Source organism: Ailuropoda melanoleuca, chromosome 15 (genome assembly GCF_002007445.2).
Source record: "Ailuropoda melanoleuca isolate Jingjing chromosome 15, ASM200744v2, whole genome shotgun sequence".
In the NCBI taxonomy this organism is placed as follows: domain Eukaryota; kingdom Metazoa; phylum Chordata; class Mammalia; order Carnivora; family Ursidae; genus Ailuropoda; species Ailuropoda melanoleuca.
In genome coordinates this window covers 83,411,619-83,426,475 of record NC_048232.1, presented here as the reverse complement: position 1 = coordinate 83,426,475, position 14,857 = coordinate 83,411,619, and the positions used below count along the sequence as shown (strand labels likewise).

The window sequence follows — 14,857 nt, the reverse complement described above, 5'->3', positions numbered from 1 at the left end:
TGGAAAAGTGTAATAAAGCCATAATTTATTTATTTTTCAAATATATTCTTGCAAATATAGTATTTGTACCTAGTTTCAGAAATTCAATAGAACTGAAATTTTTTCTCACCTCATATGGCCAACTCTACCCATTCACTTGTAGCAAATGATCTCACCTTTTATTCTCTAGATAAAAATAGGGGCTACTGGGATGAGCTTTCTCACTTTTCCATTTTTTTCTGATTAGAGAGTCAGTTGCAGTTGTACCCATATTTCCTTTATTCTGCTGGCCTCAGGAAAAACAGATACATCCAGTCTCTGCTATCTTTGATCTTGATCCTCCCCCCTCATCCCATCCCCCAAAATCTTTTGGGACTTTGTTCCATTAATTTTCACCTCTTTCCTATAGCTTTAACCTTTCTCCCATGTTTGCTTCCCTTCAGGCCTGAAACATGCTTAGATAGCCCTGTCCTGTCATACCAGTCTGGTCTGGTGCTGGTTCTCCTAGGTTTACTTAAAGAATATTCTGTACCTACTGAATTTATTTATAAACTGTTGTATCTCTCTGTATATAAGTGTGAGAGTTAGCTTGATGGCTTTATCAAGGGAAAGACTTAACATTAACTCTGATTAGGTGAATAACATTTTTGAATATCAATGCCACAGTTAAGTAGCTTTCAATCTTTGGAATTTCATTAGCTCCAGATCTACCACTGAAAATGTACTTTAGTTATTTTTCTTTCTTTCTTTTTAAAATAACCCTTCTGTCAGGTAATGCCATCTACTCTATCGGAAGAAACCGTATACTGATTTCAGTGGTGCTGTGACTCAACCACCATTTCTAGACTCCTCTCTGAAAATTGACTTTGGAACTGGCATTGCATTTTTTTTTTTACTGTGTTTCGCCCTTCAGTGGTGAATTAACATTTTGGAAATGGTTGAATTTGGTGACCTGGTTGGTAAGCTAACCCAAACATCGTTGTACTTAAAGACATGATACTCTGCTTCTGTATTTATGTATGTTTTTTAATGAGATACCTGTGTAGAAAGGATTTAAATTCGGATTTCTGGCGTTTTTCCTTCTTGATTTTGTCATTTTCCTAATTTTCATATCCAGGGTAAAATGGTAGCTATTTTATGTCTGTTTTGATATTCTTTTGTTTAGTTTACTAAATTTTATAAATTTTTTGGAGGTGGGATATTAAGTTAGAATTTCACTTGTTAAATATCCAGAGAGTGGTGTTAGACATTATGAGGTAATAGATTTGAAATGTGAATATGTTATCAACCTGCCCTTATACAATCACCTAGTAAGCCTGGAATCCCAAAGGAATACGCTGTAGAAGTGAATGGAAAATGATCTTACTCCTTCCCAGGTTCACCCCTGAGATTTTGAAGCCACAAACCCTCTCTTAGGTTGCAGCCTGAATTCTCACTTCTTGTATCATTTGAAAACGTGAAGCAAATAGTTTAACTTGGAATGATTCCAGGTTGGTGGACCGCAAAGTGTCTGGTAGAAATACTTTCCAGTGGTACTTATCTTTAGAAAGTTTAAAAGAATGCCCCAAAATAAAATTCTAAGGGAAATGAGCAGTTCAATCCAAACTAAACTCAAAAAGAAACAAGGCATTGTGAACAAGAACAGTAGCAGACAGCAGCAACAATCAGAAAATGGAATTTTCAGTCATAATCTTAAAAAGTTATTTAGTATGTATAAGAAATATTTAAGAAAATAAAAGAATGGCTAGAAAATATGTGTGCAGAACAAGAAACTAAGATTGGCGAGCATATTTGAAAGTTAACCAAGTAGAATATCTAGAAATGAAAAGTAAAATAACTGAAATTTGAAAGTAGATGCAGGATAGTCCTGGGAACACTGGAAACTTTTTTTTTTTTTTTTAAGATTTTATTTATTTGACAGAGAGAGAGGCAGCGAGAGAGGGAACACAAGCACGGGGAGTGGAGAGGGAGAAGCAGGCTTCCCGCTGAGCAGGGAGCCTGATGCCTGGCTCCATCCCAGAACGCTGGGATCATGCCCTGAGCCGAAGGCAGACACTTAACGACTGAGCCACCCAGGTGCCCCTGAAAAGTTAATTTAAATAAAAATCATAGCTCTTAGAAAGATAGGACAAGAAGGCAGAGGGAAATATAACAAAGCTAAATTCTCGCCCTCCATAATATAAAGTAAATAATGTCTAAAATTGATGAATCAGAAGATAATGGGATATTTTTTAATTATGGAGATGAGTAAATTTCAAAAGAAACAGCTAAAAGAAGCTAAAATAATTGCCTCTGGGAGGAAGATTGGGTAAAATAGAGAGGAGTGGGCAGGAACTACTGTATTTTGCCATTTATATTACATGACTTTTTAAAACTATGTGCATCTTTTGTTTTGGTCAAATAAAAATTTAAAGCTAAAATAATTAGTGCATAGCTGTAAATTAATAATTGAAGCCGAGTGGTAGATTCAAATCCAAAACAGGTTTATCAATATATTAGACAACTGAAGACAGGATTAATGAGCTAAAGGATAGCTGACACCTAATTACCATTTGCAATGATTGTAGTCAGAAAATTGTGGAGTGTTTCATTTTGCTGAGAGACAATAACATCTCCCTAGAATGCTATATCCAGTGAAAATCTTTAAAACACACATGAAATAGAGACATTTTCAGACCATCAAAAACAGTTTGCTACTAGCAAGATCCTCATGAGAAATTCTGAAGGATGTTCTTCATATAGAAGGCAAGTGATGCTAGATGGAAAGTTATGAGACGGAAGAAAGGATGAAGAGTAGAAAAAGTGGTAAATACTGCATATGTCTAAATCTAAACAACTTTAACTATCAAATAATAAATTAACTCAGTGTTTTGTGGACATTAAAGAAGAAGCAAAAGAAGTTAGAAGTAAAGTAGATAACAGTAGCATGAAGGTGAGTGGGAGTGAATGGAACTAAATTTCTGTTGTTTGGGAGGGGGATAAACCTACTGAATGTTTTTAGCATTGATAAGTTAGGAATGTATGTTATAATTACTAGATAGCTTGTAAAATTTTATCATAAAATAAGGACAAAATTGAATAAATGACAGGGGTAAGAAATTAATTTTAAAAAAAGAAAAAAAATCTCTAGTCGAAAAAGAAAACAGGAAAGGGCAGAAAAAACAACATAGAGTATGTATGACACATAGCACAAAATAAGATGGCAGCTTTAAATCCAAATAAATCTTAATGAACTAAATGCTTTGGTTAAAAGAGAATGTACTAGATTGGTTTTTAAAAGGGAGAAATGCTGTTTATAAAAGACATGTCTAAAAGAAAAGGATACAGAAAGTTCAAAAGTAAAAATGTGAGAAAAGACTTATCAGACAAATACTAACCACAAGAGAACTATTAACATGAGACAAAGTAGACTTTATAGTAATGGCATCATAGAGAAAAAAGGCTCAATATTTAAGGAAAATGAAATAGTTTTTTGTTGTTTTTTGTTTTTTTGGTTTTTTTGAAGATTTTATTTATTTATTCGACAGAGACAGAGACAGCCAGCGAGAGAGGGAACACAAGCAGGGGGAGTGGGAGAGGAAGAAGCAGGCTCATAGCGGAAGAGCCTGATGTGGGGCTTGATCCCCTAACGCCGGGATCACGCCCTGAGCCGAAGGCAGACGCTTAACCGCTGTGCCACCCAGGCGCCCCAAGGAAAATGAAATAGTTTTAAGTTTGTGTTCATCTAATAACAGTCTCAAAATATTTAAAGCAAATACTTAAGAAGAAATATACCAATCTGTCATCAAAATGGAAGATTTTAATATATCTCTCTCAGTAATTGGTAGAACAGGTTGGAGGGAGCTATGAAAATAAAGAATTGAATAATGTATTTAACAAATTTGACCTAGTAGACATATACAGAACATTCTACCGAGCAACGACAGAATACACATTCTTTTCAAGCCAAATATGGAAAAGTTATCAAAACTGACCATTTACTTGGCTGTAAAGCAAAACTTAAATTTTGAAAAACTTTTGAAATAGAATGAAACGAAATGAATTCTCAAACCACAGTGCAATCAGGTAGCAATCAATAACAAAAAGGTAATTAAAGAACATATATGTTTGGAAATTAAACACATTTCTGAAATATCTATGGGCTAAAGAAGAAATCATAATAGAAATAAGAAAATATTTAGAATTGAGTGATAGTGCAGATATTGCATATTAAAACTTTTAGGTATGCTAAAAAAACCATTATCATTGAAAAAATTAAAAACTTGAATAAGTGGAAAGACATCTCATGTTCATTGATTGGAAGACAATTATTAAGATGGCAATAGTCCTCAAAAGAATCTACAGGTTTGGTGCAGTCCCTATCAAAACCCCAGTATGCTTTTTTGCAGAAATTGATAAGCTGATCCTAAAATTCATATGAAAATGAATAGCCAGAACAGCCAAAACAATCTTGAAAAAGAACAAAGTTGACGGATTCATATTTCCCAATTTCAAAACTTAGTACAGAGCTACAATAATCAAGAGAGTGTGGTACTAGCATAAGGATAGTTAGATCAATGGAATAGAATTGGAAGTCCAACAATTAAATCCTCAATTTTTGTTCATTTGAGTTTTGGCAAGGATGTTAAGATATATCAAGGAGGAAAGAATAGTCCCTTTAATAAATGTTGCAAGAACAACTAGATATCAACATGCAAAATAATGAAGTTGGACCTCTATTTCACACCATACACAAAATTAAAATGAACCACAGACCTCATGTAAGAGCTAAAACTACAAAACTCTTATATGAAAGCATAGGCATAAATCTTCATGACCTTGGATTCGGCTGTAGTTTCTTAGATATGACACCAAGTAATAAAAAAGAAAAATATGTAGATTAGATTTCATTCAAATTAAAAACTTTTCATGCTTCAAAGACCCCATCAAGAAAGTGAAGACAACAGAATGGGACAACATATTTATAAATCCTGTATCTGTTAAGGGCCTAGTATCCAGAATATATAAAGACTGCCTGCAACTCAGTAATAGGTAAATAACCTGACTAAAAAATAGACAAAGGATTTGAATAGGCATTTCTCCAATGGAGATTTACAAGTGGGCAATAAATACATGAAAAGATGCTTAACAGCATTAATTACCAGGGAAATGCAAATCAAAACCAGGAGATTACCACTTCACACCCACCAGGGTGGTCGTAGTCAAAAGGACAGATTATAACAAGTGTTGCAAGTTTATGGAGAAATTGGAAACTTCTCATAATTTGCTGGTGGGAATATAAAACTGTGCAGCAACAGTAGAAAACAGTTTGGTAGTTCCTCAAAATGTTTAACAGTTACCATGTAACCCAGCAATTCCACTCCTAGAGAAGTGAAAACATATTTTCATATAAAAATTTGTACACAAATGTTCATAGCAACATTTTTCATGAAGCAGAAAAGTGGAAACAACCCAAATCCATCAATTAATGAGTGGATAAATAAAACGCGATGTGTCCATGCAACAGAATATTATTCAACCATAATACAGAATGGAGTTCTGGTTCTACAACGTGGATGAGCCTTGAAAGGAGCCAGTCACAAATGATCAGGTATTATTTGATTCCATTTATATGAAATAACCCAGAATAGGCAAATAGAGACAGAAAATTGACTAGTGATTGCCAGGGTGTGGGAGGAGGCAAAAATGGAGAGTAGCTGCTAATAGCTACAGCTTTTTTGGGGGGTTAATAAAAACGGAGTTAGATAGTGGTGATGGTTGCACATCTGTGAATATATTAAAAACCACTGAGTTGTAAAGAAAAGAACCTACCAGACGCAGGTAAAATACTTAGAAATGAGTAGCCTTTAAATCAAGTTTGGAAAAGAAGAATTAAAATTAAGGAGTTATGCACCCATCTCAAGAAGTTAGATAAAAGTATCAAAATTACCCCAAAGAAAGGAAAAGGAAGGTAATAAAACAAAAAATTTAATGAAATGTTTTCAGTAATTATTTGTTGAGAGTGAAAACTTGATTATGAAAACAAAGCAATATGTAATCCTATGTTTTTGATAAAGTAATGATCCCACCCACCCCTAACAAAACTCTGTACATCATGGTGCAATTATTGTTTCCTCAAAGGTGAGGAAATATTCTATATTTCAGTGACTTCCAAATCTATATTTCTATCCCAGAATCTCTGTATCTTCAGACTAGTATCTGGCTACCTGCTGGACATCTTCAAGTAGAAGTCCTTGAGGGACTTAAAATTCAGCTAATTGAAAGCCAAAATCATTATCTCCTGACCCAGAATTTCTCCTCCTGCCGTGTTTACTTACAGTTATGACCACACTGTATCCCTGGTTCTTTTTTTTTTTTTTTTTTTTTAAGATTTTATTCATTTAGTTGACAGGCAGCGAGAGAGGGAACACAAACAGGGGGAGTGGGAGAGGGAGAAGCAGGCTTCCCGCTGAGCAGGGAGCCCAACATAGGGCTTGATCCCAGAACCCTGGGATCATGACCTGAGCCAAAGGCAGACCCATAACCAACTGAACCACCCAGGAGCCCCAATCATATTTTGTTAACAATGTATGGTTTTCATATTTAATGGCATGTTTATAACAGCAATTCTCAAACTTTTTGGTTTCAGGATTTCTTTATACTCTTAAAAATTATCACAGACTCTAAGCTTTTTTTTATGTGGTTGTAACTATCAATATTTATTAGAAGTTAAAATTGAGAAATTGTTAACATTTATTTCTTGTTTACAGTATTAAACCTGTTACGTATTAACATATGTAACATTAAAAAAAAAACATTTTCTCCAAAATAGTAAGAAGAGTGACATTGTTTTATATTTTTGCAGATCTTTCTCATGTTTAACTTAAGAGAAGATAGCTTGATCCTTTTATCTGCCTCTGCATTCAGTCTTACAGTATCACATATCATGTACCCTCTGGAAAACTTTATTACACTGCTGTGAGAAAATGAGAATGAAAAAGGCAAAAACTGTGATAGTATATGAAAATAGTTTTAATCCTGTAGACCCCTGCAAAGGGTTTGGGGACTTTCAAGGAGCCCCAGACCATACTTTGAGAATCTCTAGGCTATATGCTCTTGTATTCTGATGTCTTTTAAAAGTATATTTGCTTTTTCCCCACTTCAAAACTAAAACTAACACATGCTTGTTGTTTAAAAAAAAAAAAAAAGTAATGATTATATGGAGAGTCATTACAAGGGAAATAGGGCCACCTTTAATTCCTTTCTTCTCCTTACCTATTCACCATTAAGTTTTTTTGTGTGATTTTCCCAGATTATGTGTGTGTGTTTGTATTGTGTACACTTTTATAAGTGGAAGAGAAGAGTCAAGTTAAAAGACTGAAAAAAGGTGGAGAACAGGTAGAACAGTGAACAGTAGAACTTGGAGTCCGAGAGCTCTAGGTTCTAACTCTACCTCTGCACCTTGGGCTTTGGGCAGACCTCTTCACTACACTGGCTCATACTGCTTAGTTGTCAGGTGAAGGGAGTCCACTACAAGATGATTTCTAAAGGCTTTTCTAGCTCCAGGTGACAGTGCAGTATAGCAATTAGTTTGTTTCCCAAGACCTAATGGTTAAACGCCAGAGGGGTATGGTAGAAAGTTGTGACTAAAAATGGTTGTTTTTGGTGAGGCACCAGAAGGTTGTTTCTCTGGAAATGGATTCTTTTAAATTGTAATTAATGTCAACAGAAGAACTCCTACTCAGATGGTTAGAATTCTGTGGGACTCAAAATAATGGATTTATTTTTATGTCTCTTTGGCACAACAGTATTGTACATTGTGGTTATCTTCTTGGTATTTTGTGCCTTCTAATTATATATAAGTGAACAGACAGACCTAGAGGAAAAAAAAACACTGAGTATTTATGAAAGAGCAATTCAATTCAAATTCTAAAAAGTCATGTGCTTGGCATAAGACTCGCGTAGATAATAAATATTTTCCTTCAGGTAACAGCTGCTTATGAAAATGAAAGTAGTCATCTGTGTGTTTGCTTGGTGAGGAGACAAATATACCAAGTTCCCAATGTACAGAACAGCTATGTTCCAAATTTATCTTTAGCATTTTGAATACATTTTTCATGGATATTAAGTTTATTTGTAGGTGTGCACAGTCATACATTAATTAACAAGTTTAGAGCTTATGCTATGCCAGGCTCTATGCTGAGTTTCCAGACTAGTACACAAAAAGTATTTGACACATAAAATAGATCCCATATTAGTACCTTTTTTTCCTTTTCAGTAATTTTTAGTACTATATTAGTAAATTTTTAAAAAAGTTTTAATTACAACAGTGGTTAAGAGTGTGGTCTCTGGAGCCAAGCTGCCTGTGTTCAAATACTAATTCTGCCACTTGAAAAGAATAACTTTAGTAAAGTTACAAAACCTCTTAGTATCTTTTTCCTTGTGTGTAAAATGGAGAAAATAGCAGTACTTACCTCATCAGGTTGTGGTGAGGATTAAATGTTTGTTGTTACTGTTTTTAATTGTGTAATTCACATAATATGAAATTAACGCTTTGAAGTGTATAGTTCAGAGGCACCTGGCTGGCTCAGTCCAATTGAGTTTGAGCCCCATGTTGGGTGTAGCGCTTACTAAAAAAAAAACAAACATAAAACCCCACAAAACTCTAAAGTGTACAGTTCAGCAGTACTTAGTACATTCGTAATGTCTCATTCCATAACATTTTGAATGGATAAACAAAGTGTAGTATATACACACAGTCGACTAGTACTCAGCCATAAAAAGGAATGAAGTACTGATATATGCTCCAAAGTGGATAAACCTTGAAAAGCATTATCAGTGAAAGAAGCCACACACAAGAGGTCACACTTTGCATGATTGTTTTTATATGAAATATCAGGATAGATACATCCATAGAGACAAAAAGCAGATTAGTGGATTGTTAGGGCTGAGTGCAGGGGGGAGGTGGAACGTGCCTGCTTTTCTTTTGAGGTGATGGAAATATGTTGGAATTTGATAGAGGTGGTGGTTGCACGACATTGTGAATATACCAAATGTCACTGAACAGTATATTTTTAAATGGTTAATTTATGTTATGTGAATTCCACTTCAATTAAAAAATAATAATAAAGCCACTTGATCACTTAGATTGGCAAAAAAAATTCTTAGGCAACCAAATTCAGAGAGTCTGCTTAATTGTATGGGTTCCTGCTCTTTCTGGCTCCAGTGGATTTCCCTTACTTTGAGCTCTGCTAAGTACTTAAAAGGTGTTTGTCATATATTTAGTATTTTATGTAACGGGGCTAGGTATTTTGCAGCATGTTGTCTAGCCCACCATATTGCTGGAAACGGAAACCCTCATTTCACCCTAAAATTTTTAATTTATTTTAGAGAGAGAACAAGAACATGAGGAGGGAGAGGAGTGGATGGGGAGGGAGCAAGAAGGGGAAAGAATCAAGGAGACTCTACCCTGAGTGTGGAGAAACCTATCTTACCTGAGCCCAAACCAGGAGTCAGGCGCTTAACCAACTGAGCCACCCAGGTGCCCCTACACAATACTTTTACATATAAACCTTTTTCTGTCATTATTAGTAATTGGAGTGGGGAGGAGGCAATGCTGGGTTTTGAGTTCACCATCTTGATCTAGTCTTTCCAGTACTAATAAATTTTAAAAAGTTTTACTGATTTTATGCTAGTCCTTGAGGAGGACTAGCATTGAACTTTGTACTGACTGTTCTTTTTATCTTGGCATACAGTGTATACTTCACTTGAAGATATCAAGGTAGATAGGCAGGTTTTTCTAACCTAGGAAACTTTGGGTATATGTTTAAAGCTGGCAAGGAAGAGGGATGGAAGTGGCCCAATTGTTTGAAAAAGTAGTTTGCAGACAGGACTTTTCTGCCTGGAGATGCCCTGTTTATGCAATACCGTGCATGGACATGTAGTACCATGTGATGGGGAAAAAATGCCACAGCCTTCATAATCCAACAAGCATTTTCCAGCTTTCCAGTCCCCATTTTTCTTGGAAATTGCCTGTAGCGTGAGCAAGGATGATGGAAGCATAGATCTGTAGACTGTAAGACTTTGTGGGTCCAATGTTTCTTGAGACATCAAATATTATCTAGTCCTTATTAGAAAAGAACATTTATGTTGGAGTCATCAAAAAAGCAGAAATAACTGAAAGGGTAACTTGAATAAACATTTCATTAAGAATCTATATTGTACAAAGAGGTAGAGTAAATTGATTCTTACAGTCTGGTAGAAGAGACATAAGCAAGTGCTGTGGGAACACAGAGGAACGAACAACATAGAGGAATATACCCCGATGGGCAGGGGGTGGTAACATTCAATCTGAGTTTTGAAGAATACTAATAGGACAATACAGTATTCTCCCTTGTCAAGCAGGCTGACCTACTTAAATAGATAATGAGACCCGGCAAATGTTTCTTATCTATAAGGTTAACCTAATTCCCAGTTGTTATCACGATTCAGATATTTTATGTAACCATTATTAGATCAGTAGCCTAAAACTTGATCTTAGGCCTGAGAATATACACCAGTGGGCCTCCATCTGGGTTGAGAACCATAAACCCACCTGAAGATTTCATCCCAAACTAGATGCAAGTGGTTTTTATCTGTCATAGGATTTTTTAAAAAGATTTTATTTATTTATTTATTTATTTATTTATTTATTTATTTATTTGAGGTGGGGGCAGAGGGAGCGGGAGAATCAGGGTCCTCAGTGAGCAGGGACCTCCCCCAACCCCTCAATGAGGGGCTCCGTCCCAGGACCCTGGGATCGTGACCCGAGCCAAAGGCAGATGCTTAACCGACTGAGCCACCCAGGCGCCTCTATCTGTCATAGGATTTTATGAATGGAAAGAATGGTGTTGGCTTCTGGCCCTGATACTTTTGTCATTGTGTTACCCTGGATAAATTTATAGTATATTGAGCCAAGATTGTCCCTATTTTACTTAAAACACAAGCAAAAAATACTATTTTAAAGAACAATATGATTTTTACACTTCTTTGTGGTAAATACATCAGTTAAGCAAAGAGAATAGAAGTATGTATCTGATTACTGAGTATTTTGTTTTGTGGGGTTATCAGAGCATAGGAGCAGCAACTGACCTATAGAAGGTTAAAAATCCATTTATCTGCAATCTTTTACGTGTGTCCTGGGTTGCAAACCCCTAATTTTGTCCTCTCCAGGGACCTACTTCATTTTCTTTTTCAGTATGAGAGAGAAAAAGATTTCTTCTGGAAACTCAAATACTTCTAAGTACATAACTATAGAACTTGAGCAGTAATAATCCCAATATTGTATATGTCTGTTCACTGAAAATCTGATTTGACCCCTTGTTAATAATGAACTTTTATTCACTTAAAAGTTGTGGCCTTTTGTTTTTGTGAAACTGTAATTGCTAAAGGCTTTTCAAACTTTTCAGGGAAGCGTGACAGCAATGACAGTATTTTTTCCCTTGGATACAGCTCGACTCCGACTTCAAGGTGAGTTATCTTTTGCAGGCATCATGTTCTTTTCATTTGGTATCAGGAAGCAAACATATTTATCTCATAAATTCTAAGTTAACATATCTGTTTTGTTAGCGATCTATCCTTGTCCATTTCCGCTGCCTTTAAATACTGGTCATCACTGCTGTTTCCTAATTAATAGAGAGGCATTCATGGATGAGTCATAGTCTCAGCTGCTCTCTAATCTGAGAGAACCTGAGTGGGATTGCATTAATAATTTTGAATCATTACGATTCTTTCTAATAAAATGACTTTTTAAAAAAGATTTTATTTATTTATTTGACAGAGAAAGATCAAGCATAGCAGGGGGGAGGGGCAGAGGGAGAGGAAGAAGCAGACTCCACACTGGTCAGGGAGCCCCATGCAGGGCCGATCTGAGGACCCCGGATCACAACCCCAGCCCAAGGCAGACACTTAACTAACTGAGCCACTCAGGCTCCCCAATTTTTTTTTTAAAGTAATCTACATACAACATGGGGCTTGAATTTACAACTCCGAGATCAAGGGTTAAATGCTCTACCAACTAAGCCAGGCCAGGTGCCTGCACAATATAACTTTTTTAAGACACAGTGTGGAGAGTTTTTGCTGGGGGTAGATCTTCTGAAAAGAGAACAAAGAATAGGAGACATGGTAGAGCCAAACACCCACTGTCACTGCTAAATTGGGCAGGTAGTCCTAGTTTGCCTCTTTTGTATTATAGGACTAGGCAATTCTCTATAATTCCTGCTTGTTTTTTCCCCAGTATTTTTCAACTTGAAATTATAAACCTGTGCCGGACCTTATTTGAAGAGATAAGAATAAGATTAGCTTTGAATAAACCAATTCCTATGTTAAAACCCTTCATGGCTATTATTATAAATTAATTTTAGAGTTTTGTGATAGGTTTTTTCATATGACTCAAAACCCAAAATATATAAAACGATGCACAGTGCAGTGAAAAATCTCACTCTGATCTGCCCACTTTTCTCTTTTCTCTCCCCTGCAGATAATGTCTTTATTAGTCTCTCAAATAGTCTTGCAGAGTTTCATTATGGAATTACAAGCAAATAAGAATATAGAAGTTTTTCCCCATCCTTCCACAAAAAACATATTTGTCACACTGTTCTGTACCTTTCATTTTTCACTTAACAGCATCTTTTGGATGCCTTCCACATCGGAACTTTGGGAGCTTCTTGAGCCTTCCAGCTGTAGAGTGGTTCCATAGCGTGGATGCACCACAACCTGTTTCCCCTTCCTCTGTTGTAGATTCTCGGATGCTTTCTTCTCTCTCTCTCTTTTTTCTTTAGAGATTTTATTTATTTGAGAGAGAGACAGAGAGTGTCATCAGGGGGAGGAGCAAAGGGAAATGGACATGCAGACTCCGCACTGAGCGTGAAGCCCCATGCAGGGCCCGATCCCACCACCCCAAGATCACAACCCAAGCTGAAACCAAGAGCTGGATGCCCATCTGACTGAGCCACCCAGGCACCTCTCTTCTCTTTTGTAGAATAGACTTGTTCATATGCTGCTTTGTTTCTGTTAAGTTCTATGGGACAAATTTCCAGAAGTGAGATTGCTGGATCAAAGGGTAAACCTGTTTGTAAATTTGATAGCTGTGGCCTGATTGCCTTCTGGGAGTTTCCTGTTCACCATCCCACAAACCATATAGGTATCAATTTTAATTCTTAGGAAATTACATTTTTATGTTTTCAAAATATCCTCCAAATGTGGGTAGGAAATGTGAAGTTAATTGAGGTTTTGTGATTTTCAGTGAGAATGCCAAGAAAAGCAGAGTTCTCATCCTTTTTTTAGTTTTAAGTAAGTTCTAGGCCCATGGTGGGGCTTGAACTCACAACCCTGAGATCAAGAGTCACATGTTCTACCAAGTGAGCCAGCCAGGCACCCCGTTCTCATCCTTTTTATTTTTTAGATTAGGAAATAGAGCACAAGCCTAAAACTTTGAAAACTTGAGTTTTAATCCTGGCTGTGCTGCCAACTACATGTGTCCTTCACAGCTTTTGTGCCTGGCCTCTCCGCTAACAGAGAGATGGTAATTCATTTCCTCTTTACTTTGTAAGATGTTAAAATAAAAATGAGGATATGTAACTCTGAAAAAAAAAACCCCAAAGAAGAAAGCCTTTTGAAATGTAAGATTCCTGTCATATCTTTTGCTTTGGGAATTAGGTGTTGAATTAAAATGCTTTATGGTTTATGAATAACAGATGAAACCCAAGGGATCCACAGTTGAGAATTTAGCACACAGGAACAAGGAGGATTGGTGAGTGCTGAGGCAAGTTATGGAGCTCAAAGAATAGGGAGGGAGATTGCTTAGGTGAGGTAAATGGCATTTCAGTGAAACTTGTTGATGCTGAAGATAATAATTCTCAAAGCATTTAGTTTAAACGTATATTCTTTTATATTATAGTTGATGAGAAAAGAAAGTCCAAAACTACACACATGGTGCTCCTGGAGATCATTAAGGAAGAAGGCCTGTGAGTACCACCTTGCCCATCTTTGTTAGACAAAGCAGCCCCTTAGATTGCTGGGCCTCTAGCACCCCGGCACTCACTTTCTTTCCATTCTTGTAGCCTTGCAGTAGTTGTGAATCTCATTGCCTGATTTGTAAGTACATAATTGTTTTCATCCCCTTAAAGTTTTGTAGTGGGCCATTTTGATTCTTAGTCATAGAGTCTTCCATGAAACCAATGCTTTGTTTTATGTTTTATTGGTTTTTTACAGTGAACCGAAGAAGTTGTTTAGTTCCTTCCTATCAGATGCATTCAGATTATGTACTTCCTTTTTTTTTAACTTTTTATTTGGAAATAATTTCAAGTTCACAAAAAGTTACAAAACTAAAAATAGTACAGAGAATATAAGTATATGCTTTACCCAGTTCCACCTATTAATACTTTTTCCCATTTATTTTCCCAATTGTGCTTATGTTCTCTCCCCACTTTCTGTCTCCCTCCCGTCTTTATTACACACACACCACACAAACTTTTTTTAGAATTATTAAGAATAAGTTACACACCATACATCAAAGCCTTTTACCCTGTGATGTTGACATTTTAAAAGAATATACTTCCCCTCCCCCTCTTTTTTAAAAATAAAATGTTTCTCATTTTAAGTTTGCCTCACGTTTCTTTATGATTCGACTGAGGCTATGCGTTCTTGACCAGAATAATGCATAGGTGATATTGTGTCCTTAGGATATCACATCTGGGTCACATATTGTCCTTCTGCCCTTCATTGGTTAATTATGATTTCTCAGATTCAGGTTAGCCGCTGAATAATTTTTCTTCTCTTGCATCTATCAGGAGCCTATGAAGAGAGATTTTATTTAGTATCAATCTAGACTCAGAAATTCCTGGTTTTTCAGTGGTTTACA

At 36.1% G+C, this 14,857-nt stretch overlaps 1 protein-coding gene across 2 annotated transcripts in view; it reads left to right on the top strand.

Moving 5' to 3' along the window:
* Positions 1-14,857, top strand: part of SLC25A17 (solute carrier family 25 member 17) — a 33,955-nt gene that overhangs the window by 7,386 nt on the left and 11,712 nt on the right. For both annotated transcript variants that reach the window (XM_002927023.4, XM_019807773.2), the window contains 2 exons: positions 11,406-11,466; positions 13,895-13,961. In XM_002927023.4, coding sequence (XP_002927069.1) covers positions 11,406-11,466; positions 13,895-13,961 — 128 coding nt within the window. The remainder of the gene's footprint in view (positions 1-11,405; positions 11,467-13,894; positions 13,962-14,857) is intronic.